This window comes from Pipra filicauda, unplaced genomic scaffold (assembly GCF_003945595.2).
Source record: "Pipra filicauda isolate LSUMZ 115617 unplaced genomic scaffold, ASM394559v2 scaffold88_size2543281_pilon, whole genome shotgun sequence".
NCBI classification, from domain to species: Eukaryota; Metazoa; Chordata; class Aves; order Passeriformes; family Pipridae; genus Pipra; species Pipra filicauda.
Window position 1 is genome coordinate 2,206,025 of NW_024105075.1, and position 14,825 is coordinate 2,220,849.

At 38.9% G+C, this 14,825-nt stretch overlaps 1 protein-coding gene across 1 annotated transcript; it reads right to left on the reverse strand.

The window, feature by feature from the left end:
• Positions 1–880: 880 nt before the first annotated feature.
• LOC120325220 (dynein beta chain, ciliary-like) lies at positions 881–14,367 on the reverse strand. Its single transcript, XM_039390952.1, is given in 4 exon segments — positions 881–919; positions 921–1,007; positions 2,428–2,690; positions 14,304–14,367. Coding segments are annotated over 4 exon segments (453 nt in total).
• Positions 14,368–14,825: the final 458 nt, after the last annotated feature.

The window sequence follows — 14,825 nt, forward strand, 5'->3', positions numbered from 1 at the left end:
CTTGATTTGCCTTGAAGAGGAAAAGAGCACTCAAAATACAGTTGTAGAGTACATTGAGCTTAGGTAAACCTGTCAGTGAAATCTATAGATCCTGTATATGGTGGGGTCAGTTCATCCTGTATATATGATTCAATAAGAAAAGCTGAGAGAATTATTGCAGAGAGGTTATAAAAAGCTATATTTGCATTGCCCCTGAAAGCTCCGAAAAGCATAAAAAGGACTCTGTATTTGAAGCATAAAAGAAAAACTGCATAGAAAGCAGTTAATTTATACTCTTGTAATAAATCTCTGAACTTATTAAACCACTTCTTAAAGTTGTATAAATGTTTACAAAGTCCCTTCATGCTGTTTTAAAAAAGATCCACTAAATAGTCGACTTTAGGAAGGAACATGAGAAAGTATTCTGACTTTTTAAAGTTTTAGGAAGCATATGCAACATGAGAAGAGAAACAAGAAACCTGAATTTGGTGGCATTAGAATTATACCAGCTTCTTGAAAAAAATCCCCAAACCAACCAACAAACAAACAAAAAATCCCCATAAAACAGTAAACCGAAAAAACCCTCCAAAACAAACAACTCTCCAAACCCCTGCTATTCCCCCCAAAAAACCCACACAAACCACAAATATTTTAATGTGTACATTGAAATATCATTAAATATCATACCGAAAAATTACAAGCAAATATGTTTTTCTGAGATTACTCATCACCTTATTGAGATGAGCATATGGATTTTCTACATCAAACTCAAAGGGAACTTCCATTTTAAATCTTTCTCTGAATTCCATCTGCTTCCTCGATAAAGCACAGGTAATGACACTTGTCACTAAACATGTTCTTATTTAAAAAAAAATGAGACAAAAAAGACTGATCCCACAATTCAGTGTACATCAAGTAAAGTGCATTTTCTTCTGATTAACTGCAACATCAGATGCCTGAAGAGGAGTTAGTTTGTACTTGGCCGACACAGCTCTCTTCCTAAGGATATTCAATTTTTCAGGTAATTCCTATTTAACAGAGTAACATTTTCTTAAAGCAAAAAATACCACACATGACAGAAATACATCAGTAAAATCTGTATATTAACAGTAAGGATACTCCAATACATGCTTATGAATAAGAAATTACAGTGGATAAATTATTTAACCAGAAGTATACTCTATGCCATAGTTTGTACTAGAACCTTTGTCAACTGTAAAAGAATTGATTTTATGGATCATTGGTAATTATAAACTACTTGAACTTGATGAACGTAGTTATTTTATGTATAATCACATAAAACTTCATTTAAATTATCTTCCACACAGTAAAATAGAGAGCTCTTCTCCTTCTGCTTTAACACATTTTCAAGTATATAAAGATGACCTGGAAATACCTTTCTCATTCTCCCCAGGATGTCTAGAAAAACATTCAGTAAGCCATGTGAAAAAAATTCCAACAGGATGAAAAAAATACCTTGACAGGTGGTTTTTGTTCATATGAAAAATACAAGAAAGAGAAGCTTGAATTCAAATCACTTCAGATTAAGTAAAAAACCAGTTTAACGAACATGTCAAAAATCCTACTAAAAAATACTAGACCAGATCAACTCAGAAATAGAAATTCCACTGTGGACAGGAAGCTCACTGAAACTGGGGAGGAGTTATAATTTTGACTAATTAGATTATTTGATGAAAAACATTAGTTTAATTGCTATCCAATTGATTCTACCCAATTCTATTTAACAGTATTTACGGTGTAGTGCATCTCCCAAAACAGACCAAATAAGGGTCTCTCATATGCAGGTGCTACTCTGGAAGCCATAGCTTAAAAAGCTCTTTTAGTGTCAGTAGAAACCACTACAGCTGTAGTGCTTTCCCACCTATTCTTACCACTGAGTTTCGCTTAATTAATGTAATTCCCTAAAATTTTGTTTGGCAGTCAAAATAATTATAACTGGAATGGGTATGGGACAGAATATATAGAGAAACAAGTGACCAAGGATGTCTGTAAGACAGCACCACATGACAACGATCAAATCCTACCTTTTGTATTTATATATGAACAGAGTCCCAAACTACTGAAACTGTGTTATGTTTGGCAAAGCAACATAGGAGATACACTCACTGGAGTTCCTCCTATATGGTTCAGATTCTGGAAGGATGCTTATCAATGTGAACATGATTTGGTCATTATTAAGAAAAGAAAATAGCAAAAAATAACTGTGGACCTCATCAGAACAAAATGTAGCATCTCTTTTTGAACTGATTTTCCATCATTCACATAAAACAAGTTTTTAAAAAACAAAAGAAAAACTACCTGGTTTTATTGCTGGCAGTTGAGAAGAAACAAGGAGAATGGAATTATTTACATCCCTGAGAATAAATACTGCTATTATAGGATCATATACACATAGGTAAATATGAAATATTATTTTTGCTACAGTACCTCCAACTGGGCACAAATGTCACCTGTCATCTTCTGTCCACAGCTTTCTAGTAGTGCAGCCATCTCTTTTAAAGGTTCAAAGAGTTTGTCAGCAGTTGTCTGCCTCTCTTTCATAGCCAGGAGATGGCCCATGATTGCTACCATCATACAATAATCTCTCTTGGTCACCTCTCTTTGGAGTCCAGCATCTGTCACTTTTATAAATTCTTCTAATTCAGTTAGATTACCAAAGAGAGACAGGTATGATGATAGAGAAAACTTTCCTTACTGTGGTGAATAAAAATGTAGTAAGCCCTACTTACACTGTTATACAAAATAAAAATAGTTATTTATAAAATAAAACAAATATAGTTTTACTAAATCATTTTAAGACTGTCTGGGCCTGATTTCCAGAGGTGGCAAGTGCTACAATGGAGAATTAACCCTACAGGATACGCATGTACAATATCTGGAAAGCAGAAAAAAAAACAATCCAAAAGACTGAAAAAAAAACCACTAAGAAAATAAAATTTAAAATCTGCAAACCCAGCTCATTAAGGGACTACATGTAAAAAGTCCCCAAGCTTATAGTTAGTCCTTTAGCGCATTTAAAGATGCATGCACATACACACTCCATTTTACCCAACTGACAAATCTCAGCAGATGCTCCTTAAACCATCCAGCTCCATTTCTTAATAATGTTTAGCAAGCTTGTTTTGAAAGGCTTTGTATCCACTTTAAACCAACTGTCAAAAATTTTGAGTCCGCAGAGTTACTTATCTGAAAATAAAGGTTTTCACAGGTGTCAATCTAGAACAGGAGAGAAATAAATACCTATACTCCTCCATCCCTGCCCCCTACCCCCCACTAAATAGCCAGTTACTAAGACTAATTGCTTTATTGTCTGCTCTTCAAAAACTTTAATAGTGTGAGGCTGTTGAGAGACTTTGTCAGTAAGAGGTATCTTTGTGGATAAACCATGCTAAACCATGACCACAGAGAAGGAATTGCTTTATAAACTCAGACTGGTTCTCCAGCCAGAGATCTTCTGTACCCCAGGACTTTGTTGGTAACATTTGCCACTCTATCCATTATTGCCTGCCTGATCTCAGACAGATCAAACGTGTTGTCAGTAACATTTTACATATCAAACAAAAATTTTGTTATTTCAGTGAGACACTAATACCAATTGGTCAAATTTACATGCAGATGAAAGACTGGAATTCCATCCCTTTTCCCAGGGATCTATTAACAGAAGAACTGTCGTTGACTCATCTGTTCCTATTCTGGGTTTATATTTCGTTATATGAACATAAAGTTAACTGAATCCTTTTCAAGTTATTCAAACCTGAACTTTACATGGACTACATACAATTCTCACTGCCAGTTTAATGGATGGTCCCTTACTTGTCTAAGAGATTACGTTTCCACTATGTGCAGATTTAGACACTTCAGCATGGCCCCAAGGTGGAAGCACAGGAACCAAGAGATAAATATTCAGCTAATCTCAAATAGCATTAGAATTAGAACCAAGCACTGAAACAGGCTGCCCAGGGAAGTGGTGGAGTCACCATCCCTGGAGGTATTTAAAAGGGGTGTAGATGTGGCACTTGGGGACACGGCTTAGTGGTGGACTTGGCTGTGCAGGGTTAGTCCTTGGACTTGATGGTCTTTTCCAAGCTAAATGATTCTACAGTTCTCTGTTGGACTTCATGGTCTTAGAGGTCTTTTCCAACCTGAATGATTGTATGAGTCTACGAAAATAACTAAGAACTTAAGCTATTAAGATTTATTCATACCCTAGAACATTATTGTCATTTTTTGAATATGAAGTCAAAGACAAACATCAGCTACAGATTTAGTTGCAATTATAAGTACATAACTTTGGATCAAAATTCACAGTCAGGAGGCTGTTTTGAGGATTAGGCTTAATTAGATTTTGGTCTAAATTAAACCAACAAATTTTATCCACCTCAACAGTCTGCTTACAGTAGGTCTGATCTTTGTATTGGTCAAGGGATTTCAACTACTCCATATATTTCTGTGAAATAAAGGTTTCTGGACTTTCTAAGAATCGGCAAGGAAAAAAACCCATACCTAATCAATTTTTTTCTTTTATTGATAGCAACTTATGAACAAATTCTTGTTCATAAGAAGCCGCCCATATTTTTCATTTTTAGATGAAGTTCTGTGTATGCTGTCCATTTTTAAGCTATCCATAGCTTTACTAAGTTGAACTAGAGTGGAAAAGATGCATAAAGCAAGAAGTGAGAACACTAGACAAAATTAAAACTTGGGGGAAAAAGATGGCCATGTCCCCCTTGCATGTTATTAGCTATGTCAGTTTTCAACAGTTGGAACTGTTATTACTCAATAATTTAATTTACGTGTGTCTAAACCTCTCACAGGAATTTCCATCCTTTGTGCTCCTAACTAAAAGCATGTTTGCTGAAGGATCAGGACAAGAGGAAGGGACGGGGCATAATTTTCAAATCACTTGGATGACTAGGTCCCCCATAAGTACCTTTGAAGGTCTTGACCCTATAGAGCAATAACACTGTTTATGTAGTCCCGTGAGAAGTCGGACCAAAATGCCTGTATTCGTTCCTCCAATTCTTTAGACCTTTTAAGGTTTCCCATAGTAACCGGCATATTTTTGTTGATTATTTAATTCTCTCCCCCCACTTATCAGAATAGAAATTAAGCCATTATGAACCTACAAGAAAATATTTTATTTTTGCAATGTTCAATACCTTTTTAATGTGTTCATCACATACACATCTGCAGTTATCCAGTTTCTCACCAAATATTTCCAGTGAAATACTGCAATTTGGGCTAAATATCTCCACAATGACAGGTTTTTTTAGAAAGCTTCCAAGATGGCTAAAAGTTTGAAAAGAAAATAAAAAGAAAAAAAACGCCCAAACAGCAAAGTAAGCATTGGAGTTCTCTTTCTGTAACTCTTAACTTGAAATCTCATCCAAAATGTTTCTGAAGTACAAGGATTGGAACCATACCAAGATATACTGTTGGCATGTGTCATGTGCTAATCAATAGACCACATATTTGTTTCAAATACACTCTTAAATTGTGCACAACAGATGAATTTTAGAATGCTAAAGAATGACAGATTAGCTCAGATCCTAGGAAATGTGGAACTAGGCTTTCCAGATCCAGGCATATACCCCACACTCTAGATACTTTCGAAATCACAGAATACTTTAAGTTGGAAGGGACCCACAAGGATCAGAGTCCAATTCTTATGTGAAATCCTACCCTGCATTTTTCTAACTTGTGTGTTTTCTCACTTTTTTTCCAGATATATCCTCTCTCATAAATAACTATCTTCTTCCCCTTTAAGTCTCATACAAATTCAAAGTCTTAATTGTAAGTTAATGTTTTCTGGAGGAAGAAAAAGCCTACTGCTGTAAAAGATTACAAAAAAAGTGGCAAGCAGAAATTATTTCTCTAAGGATAAGTTGCCTTCCATTCTCACTGTCATGTTTAAAGTTAAGATAAGCTGTTTGCCTTTTGAAAGAGTAGATGTAATCAATGAGAAAATAAGTTTGGAAAGAAACAGGGTAAACATTAAATGCAAGACACTCATTTGATTGCTAACAATGCCAAAAGTGGCAACCTAAGGAAAATTAATTTACTCAAAATTAGTAGCTAAATATTCATTATTACTGCCACAATTAATTTGCAATACTTTACCACAGTTTGAGTGTGATGTATACACTGTCTTAAAAATGTATGTCTAAAAGGGAATTCAAGTGTAATTATTCCACCTCCCTGCCCCAAGATGAGGTTTGCTATACCTATGCCGTTTGCAAGAGAGGTTTTTCTAGCCCTCCCTGAAAGATTTTTCAGTAATGAAGTGCCTGTCACCTCCCTTAGAAATCTGTTCCAGCAATTCATTATGCTTGGCATAAAGTGGTTTTCCCAGTCACCAGACTTGAACTTTATGCACTTTAAATTAAGTTCATTATGTTCTGGATGTAGAGAATAGACTATTTCCTTCCTGTATGCAGAAGTCTTTCATGTATTTGAAGATTTATGCCTGTTCTCTCTTTTCCTCTTCAACCCCAATGACTATCAACAGATCCTCTTTCCTGAAGTGCAATGCTTATACTCAGCACAATACTCCACTAGAGGCCTCATAAAGGGTGATTGAAACAGGAGATTTCTTCTTATGCCTTTCAGGACAACCACCCATTTGAACATTTACATACTTACCTCTTTCTTAAAAGCACGACTTCATTTACTCATGGTCTACATATGACAACTCCTAAATCATATTTTGAAGAACTGTTTTTAATAAGTTATTTCCTATCTTACATTTTAATTAGCCCTGGTTTAGAATAAAACATAACACTGTAGAAAAATGCTTCAACTACCCAGGCTAACTATATGCTACACTGGATGAGAGCCTGGACATATCTGTCATCCATGGGTACTCTGTGCCTCATGCAGACAAGTGCAAAATACAGGATGATAGTGAGCTGAAAATCTCTGTTTCTTTGAATTACATTTTAGATCTGGCCTCAGCTATGAGTTAACTTCTGGAAAGAACCTGTATTGTTCAGATCATCATTAAAGTGAGCACAGAATCATAGAACAGTTTGATTCCCAGCTGAAATACTGTAAGTCAGTGTTCCAAGGCATTCAATTCACAAATAGCCTAACTGAAGTATAATTTAAGCAATGCATAAAACTGTTCTCCTAATAATAAATTAACAGTTTTAAGTGTATATGTACTGACTTTGAACATGAATTCTAAACTAGAACAGTTAAGAAATCCTACACAAAGAACCAAGGCAAAACATCTGCCAAGATCCAGGATTTTGGTTTTAAATTCATTATAACTCCAAACTCCTGTCATGTTAGGGGAAAAAAAAAGTATAAAATACATATCTTTACAATGGGAGGAAAATCTATTAGGTGGCACATGTTAGTGCTAAACACATAGCTCGCCTCTGTCCCTGAACAAACTTCCAAGATTTTTCAGTACTATTTTAACTGATGAGCAATGATCGATGTTATTAAAAGTGATACTTGGCTTTTGTTCTTTTTTTTACAGAAACTGAGTTAGGAACTGGAGTGTTGGTTTAGTAATACAGATTAAATATTATTAAATATTATTTTAAATAACAGTGTAAGATATATGTGTGTGTATTAGTGGCACCTTTTGCGCGCCATGCTCAGATGGCGGCCGTGCCACGCCACACTGTAGTTCAAGACTGAGCAATTCAGTACATTACACAGCAACCGGTGAAGAATGAATTGAATATTGCCCCTACTTTGGGAGAAACTCTTAAGGCCATACAGCAGGTGAAAACTGGCAAGGCAGCTGGGGTTGATGGAATTCCACCTGAAATCTGGAAGCATGGGGGCCAAGCACTCCATGCTAAATTTCACGAGTTCGTGGTGCACTGTTGGGAACTAGGCGAACTACCATCAGACCTATGTGGTGCAGACATCATCACCCTGTATAAGAAGAAATGAGATAAATCAGACTGTTCAAATTACCATGGTATTACTCTGCTCTCCATTGCTGGCAAAATCCTGGCAAGAATACTTTTGAACAGACTAATACCCGCTATAGCAGAAGAACTACCTGAAAGCCAATGCGGTTTCAGAGCCAAGAGGAGTACCACAGACATGGTATTTGTCCTCAGACAACTGCAAGAGAGGTGTAGGGAACAGAACAAAGGACTCTATGTAACCTTTGTTGATCTTACCAAGGCTTTCGATACTGTGAGCAGAAAAGGTCTGTGGCAGATTTTGGAACGTTTAGGATGTCCCCCCAAGTTCCTTAAAATGATCATCTTACTTCATGAGGATCAGCGTGGCCAAGTCAGATTATGTGACTAATATGTCTGTTCTAGAACAAGCAGCAGTTACAAGTATTGAGGCCATGTTGCTGAGAACACAGCTGTGTTGGGCAGGACACGTCTGAAGGATGAAGGACCACCGCCTCCCTAAGATCCTGCTTCATGGTGAACTTGCCACCGGCTGCCACAAGAGAGGAGCCCCGAAGAGAAGATACAAGGACTCCCTGAAACAACATCTCAGCCTTGGCCATATTGATCTTCATCACTGGTCTACTCTGGCCTCCAATCGGGAGGTCTGGAGACACACTATCTTTAACGCTGCTGCCTCCTTTGAGAACGCATGCAGGATTACTTTCGAGGAGAGAAGACAACGCAGAAAGAATCGTGTCTTGCCGATACCATTCAAGGAGTCTTTCTGCTGTGCCTTTTGCAACTGGACTTGTCTATCTCGTATTGGCCTCATTAACCACCAGTGCGCTTGTAGCAAATGTGGGTAGAGCCCTTCCCAAATCTTCGTTCGCAAAGCCTAGCCATGATGACTGACACCTTTGTTTAGGAAGCTTAGTAAGAGGGATAGCCATCTATATGGCTCCTTACTTTTATGCTGTTCCATCCTGCTAAACCTCCTGTGAAATAAAGAACTTCTCAACAAGTTTTTAGAAGCCCAAATTATCTCCGTGTATTATCATTAGGCAGGTTATTACAAGCATCAAACTTCATCTATTTAAATACTTGAAGTCAACTCACCAAGTAAACTATCTTTTGACTCTGAATCATTGTTACATTTAATTGGATTATCTTAATCCACAGCTACTACATGTATCAGGCAACAGAACAACAGTCATTTTCTATACCACTTTCTTAATACTCAAGGTAATTAACCATGCGTACAGATGAGGACTTAGGAAAAATAATACCAGAGCAGCGAATAGAGGTGCATATTAATGCAAGCTCATGCTGGCTCTAGAGGGAAAGTTCCATCAACTCCTGCTTTATTCCATGAGCAACACAAACAGCAACATGTAACATGTACATGCAAAGCTACACTTGTTACTTTGCTAAGTATGTTAATCATATCTGAGATTTTTTTTCTTTGCAGCTCGTCTGCATCTCTTTTCTGTTGCAAGCCAACTAATTGAAAAATAAGTAAATAAACAAACAGAAGTATCAGTAGCCAAGGTGGACATTTAAATAAAATCCAGCATCTTTGGATAGGCATATCAAATTAACTTGTTTATTTAAGAATCTTCTCCCTTTCTAACCCTTCCACCCCCCAACTAACATTCATTTTGTTTGTTTGTTTGTTTCAAACATGCTGTAAGCCCACACATATATACACGAAATCTAAGACAGGACTGCCCTTCTTGAAGAAATTTAGATTTAGTTCTGTGACTGGGTGCGATACCCTTTCAAAAATACATATATTTAACTCATCAAGAATCCAGTTAAGACAGTAAGTCTGAGAAGTCCACATTTGTGCCCTGAAAGTTACGCATCTTTTGATCCTCTTTGGGACTAGACTCCCCCCCAGTCACACCACAAACCAGAACATTGTTCTGTTCTGGTTTCCGGGCAATTCCATTCACATTTTAACCAAACACATACCTGCCTATCCAGAAGCATGTAAAACTTGTTTCTTGGAAATATGTGGACACTATTCATATATCATACACTTAACAGCATGAACCTTGAAGCTTCTGACAAATAAATTAGCTGGAAGATGACAGTTATTGTTTGATAAAGCTCCTGATTAATATGGTCAAACCCAAAGGCAAATAGTTTCTGGAGAACCTGGAAAATAAATGTTTTAGCGATGACAGTAAAACCAGTACAGTAATGGGTGCTTGGTATTTCACCTGCACTTTTGCTGTCAACACTAAGACTGCATGCATGAGAGAGAGTGGCTCAAACTTGAAAAATTGTACTCACCGACTGTGCTTTACTCAGAAATAAGGTGTTAATTAAGCAAACTTACAATGCAGAATGCTCATTCAGAAGCGTGCTAGAAAGGCTGCTTTTGTCCTAAGTCAGTCAGTCACTAAGGAAGGACTTCTCCCCTCAAAAAATGGATCAGTTCAAACCTTCTCACTGTCTACATCTGATCAAATATGGTAATTGCCGTACTTTACCTAGCAGCTTAAAACTGTTATTCATGTATCTCACCAACATTTATGTTTATATACTGAGTGTGCAGGGAATCCCCCATAGAGATATGGGCAAACCCAGGCAAACTATACACATGCACCAGAGAAGGGGTGTCTTGAAACTACATCTCCCACAGACAAAGGATGCTTCAGAGCATCCTGCTGCCTCAGGAGGGAGTAAAAAGGCAGCAATAGGTCACTGCTGCCACTCACTTTTCCTTTCTGCGGTAGCTCTGTAGCTTTGTGCAGGGATTAGCAGGAATTTACTGTGACTTGTAAGGGATTTTATCAGGAGTGATGAAATTTAGAAGTACACTATAATGAGTCCTGACCTTAAGAGATGGGAAGCTTTGCTATGGATTTGAAAGCAGAACCAGGATTTTAGTCCAAAGACATCAACAACTTTCCAAGGCTTCCACATGAACTAAACACATGCCATTCATTTAGTTTATGACCATGCCTCTGGGTTTTTAATTATGTAGATTAAGGCCTATATTTGCAAGAAAAATTAGTATGTGTACACGGAGAATATAATTCCTACCCCATCTAATGGAACAGTAAATCTCTATACTCCTCTAATAATTTGCTAATAAGTATTATCATTATATATTTCATTATATTGTTTATTGTTTTGATATTATTTATTTACATTTATTATTATTAATTATTTTTATTTGTTATTTATTATTTCAACAACTTTAATATTTGGGTCTGTTTCAGAAAATTCCCCTGTTTAAATAATACCGTATCCAAAATATGTGTTCCTCACACATGCAGCACTCTCCTTAACACACTGCCAAAATTGTGACACAGCAGGTCCATGCTCCTAAAGGCCAGCAAAGCTTATACCCACAGGAAGGCTGAGCCTATCTGCTAATTGTCTGCATCTGGACAAATCCAGAAAGCTTGTGGGTACACAGGTGCCAGGAGCACGGGGAAATGGCAGGGATACAGCTAGCAGAATCCCTTTCTGGATCAGGATAGCAAAGAATAGTCATTGCAGGGCATCCATTACATCTGCACCTGGGGCTGGGGCACACACCTGCGAGGGGGCAGACCTGGCTTCACCAGACTCCTCACTTCAAAAGGAATTTAATCAATATCTCCCTGCTCCCAAAGATGGTGCCCTGCTCGATAAAGCTGCAGGGTAAAAAGGAAGGAGAAGAGACAGAATTTGGCTGCCCTCCTGCTAGTCAAGTGCTCTAGCCAGCCAACTACATAATACTTCTTTATTTGAATTTACGTTAAAAGTGGATTAAATCCTTCAGAAAACAAAATTTTCCAAGTTCACAGATACTTATAGCCATGAATTAACACCAAGATTTTGAAAATAAAAACAATAAAAAAAAGTGTCTACAAAAGGAACAGTAATAAATATTCTTTTTTATCAGGGAGACATACATGATTATTGGTGAGTACACTATTAGGAATTATTTTACCTATTCATAGAATCATAGAATCAACCGGGTTGGAAAAGACCTCTGAGATCATCAAGTCCAACCCTTGATCCAACACTGCTGTGGTTATTAGACCACGGCACTCAGTGCCACATCCAGTCTCATCTTAAAAACCTCCAGGGACGGAGAATCCACCACTTCCCTAGGTAGCCCATTCCAATGGCTGATTACTCTCTCTGTAAAAAATTTCTTCCTAATATCCAATCTAAACCTCCCCTGGCACAGCTTAAGACAGTGCCCGCTTGTCCTACTGCTGGCTGCCTGGGAGAAGAGACCAACCCCCACCTGGCTACAACCTCCTTTCAGGGAGTTGTAGAGAGTGATGAGGTCTCCCCTGAGCCTCCTCTTCTCCAGGCTGAACAAGTCCATCTCCCTCAGCCTCTCCTCATAGGACTTGTGCTCGAGTCCCTTCACCAGCCTCGTTGCTCTTCTCTGGACCTGCTCCAGCACCTCAGTATCCTTCCTGAATTGAGGGGCCCAGAACTGGACACAGTACTCGAGGTGTGGCCTCACAAGTGCTGAGTACAGGGGAAGAATCACTTCCCTGCTCCTGCTGGCCACACTGTTCCTGATACAGGCCAGGATGCCATTGGCCTTCTTGGCCACCCGGGCACGCTGCTGGCTCATGTTCAGCTTCCTGTCAATCCAAAATCCCAGGTCCCTTTCTGTCTGGCTGCTCTCCAGCCACTCTGTCCCCAGCCTGTAGCGCTGCATGGGGTTGTTGTGGCCAAAGTGCAGGACCCGGCACTTGGCCTTGTTGGACCTCATCCCTTTGGAATCAGACCATCTCTCCAGCTTGTCCAGGTCCCTCTGCAGAGCTCTCCTGCCTTCCAGCAGATCAACATGCCCCCTCAACTTGGTGTCATCTGCAAATTTGCTGATGGTGGACTCAATCCCCTCATCTAAATCATCAATAAATATATTAAACAGAACTGGGCCCAACACTGGTCCCTGGGGGACACCACTAGTGACCGGCCACCAACTGGATGCAGCCCCGTTCACCACCACTCTCTGGGCCCGGCCCTCCAGCCAGTTCCTAACCCAGCACAGTGTCCCTGTCCAAGCCGTGGGCTGCCAGCTTTTTCTGCATTATGCTGTGGGAGACGGTGTCAAAGGCTTTGCTGAAGTCCAGGTAGACACATCCACAGCCTTCCCCTCATCCACCAGGCGGGTCACCTGATCATAAAAGGAGATTAGGTTGGTCAGACAGGACCTGCCCTTCCTAAACCCCTGCTGGCTGGGTCTGATCCCTTGTCCATCCTGTAGCTGTTGTGAGATTGCACTTAGGATGATCTGCTTCATAACCCTGCCAGGTGCTGAGGTCAGGCTGACAAGCCTGTAGTTTCCCAGGTCCTCCTTGAAGCCCTTTATGTGGATCGATGTGACATTCGCCAACTTCCAATCATCTGGGACCTCCCCAGTGAGTCAGGACTGTTGGTAAATGGAGAGCGACTTGGCAAGCTCTCCCACCAGCTCCCTCATCATCCTAGGATAGATCTCATCTGGTCCCATAGACTTGTGAGGATTTATTGCAAGACATTGCTATAAAGCAACATTTTAAAAACCTTCTCTCTCTTTTAAATGGAATCAACTTATTTTGCGTTTACACCAGAACTGCATATAAATTACATCCTAACACTCAGGAAAAAAACGTTACAGAACTATCAGTTCTGTATATTATATGGGAATAATAAATTTTTTTAAAGAAATTTTGGGCAATATTGGTGGAGTATTTTGTTTCACTTTATCTAAAATCATTTAACTCACTTAAATTTAGTTTATTCACTCAAATTCTTTGCAGTATTGTCATGTTACTGTAATTTGAAGGACTGTATACTCTCTTGCTGAAGAGCTTTCCAGAAACTATTCATTCATTCTGCAGACTTGTTCACTTTAAATTTTCCCCTTGAGCTCATCAAAGTCCAACTTTTCCAGCTTTTGAAATTCCAACTTATTAATGAAAATTTCCTAGATTAAATGAATAAAAATTAATTAACCTCTACAAAAAAAGCCAGTAACAAACCTATGTTTGAGATGGTTTTTGCCATTTGACCTTTTCCCTTTGTGCTGGTTTAAAGGTAAACCGGCACAGGAAATGAACCCAACTCAAAAGAGATTATAAATCAGAATAACAATTTAATAAAAATAATACAATAAATACAATTATACAGATGAACAATTGGTTTTAGCCCACAAAAACCCAGATGTATAACCTGGCACTCTGGGGTACGAACAGAATGTTGTTTGTTGGCTCCCGTGCTGAGCCCCACCTGGTCCCCTGAGTCCAAAAGTAAAAGGAGAGGAAAAAATCTGTTGGTACGAGTGATGGTCACAGTCTGGTCAAGAGTGGTGGTCGCAGTCCAGTCGAGGTTCTGGTCCTCCTCTGGATCCCACAAGTGGTAGCAGAAGTCCCAAGACCCCAAGATTATATACCCTCCGGTTCAGGCAGGAATGCCCAGTACCTCCCCCAGGGCGGAGAGTTCCATAGTGGGTGACTATGAGTCGTGGGTGTGAGGACAGGAACATCCTCCTATCTCACAGGCCTCTTAACACCCAGCTTATAGCCTGAGGGGTCAGGAGTGCTCTGGGCAGCTGCTGCAAATGGTCTGTTGCTAATAGTTTCTGGGAAATGACACAGAGGGTGTAGAATACACAGGTTGGGTTACACCCACACAGTGATGAATAGGTCCCAGCTGTTCTAGCTAGAATACCCTTCTGGTTTGGCATAATGAGCAGTTAAAATCTGTGCCATCTTAAATAATTAATATGAAAAAAAAAAGGAGGAAGAGCAACAGGTAATTCCAGCAAGGCTTTATCCTGGTTGAGTCACTTATAGGATTAAAACACAAGTGGAAATGAACTGTCCCATAGAACGTACACACTTAACTCCATTTCAATTTCATCAGATTAAGTTAAAAAAACCTTAGATGAAAAAGAGCAAGCACTCCTAAACACATACTTTCATGTGTAAACACATGATTTAT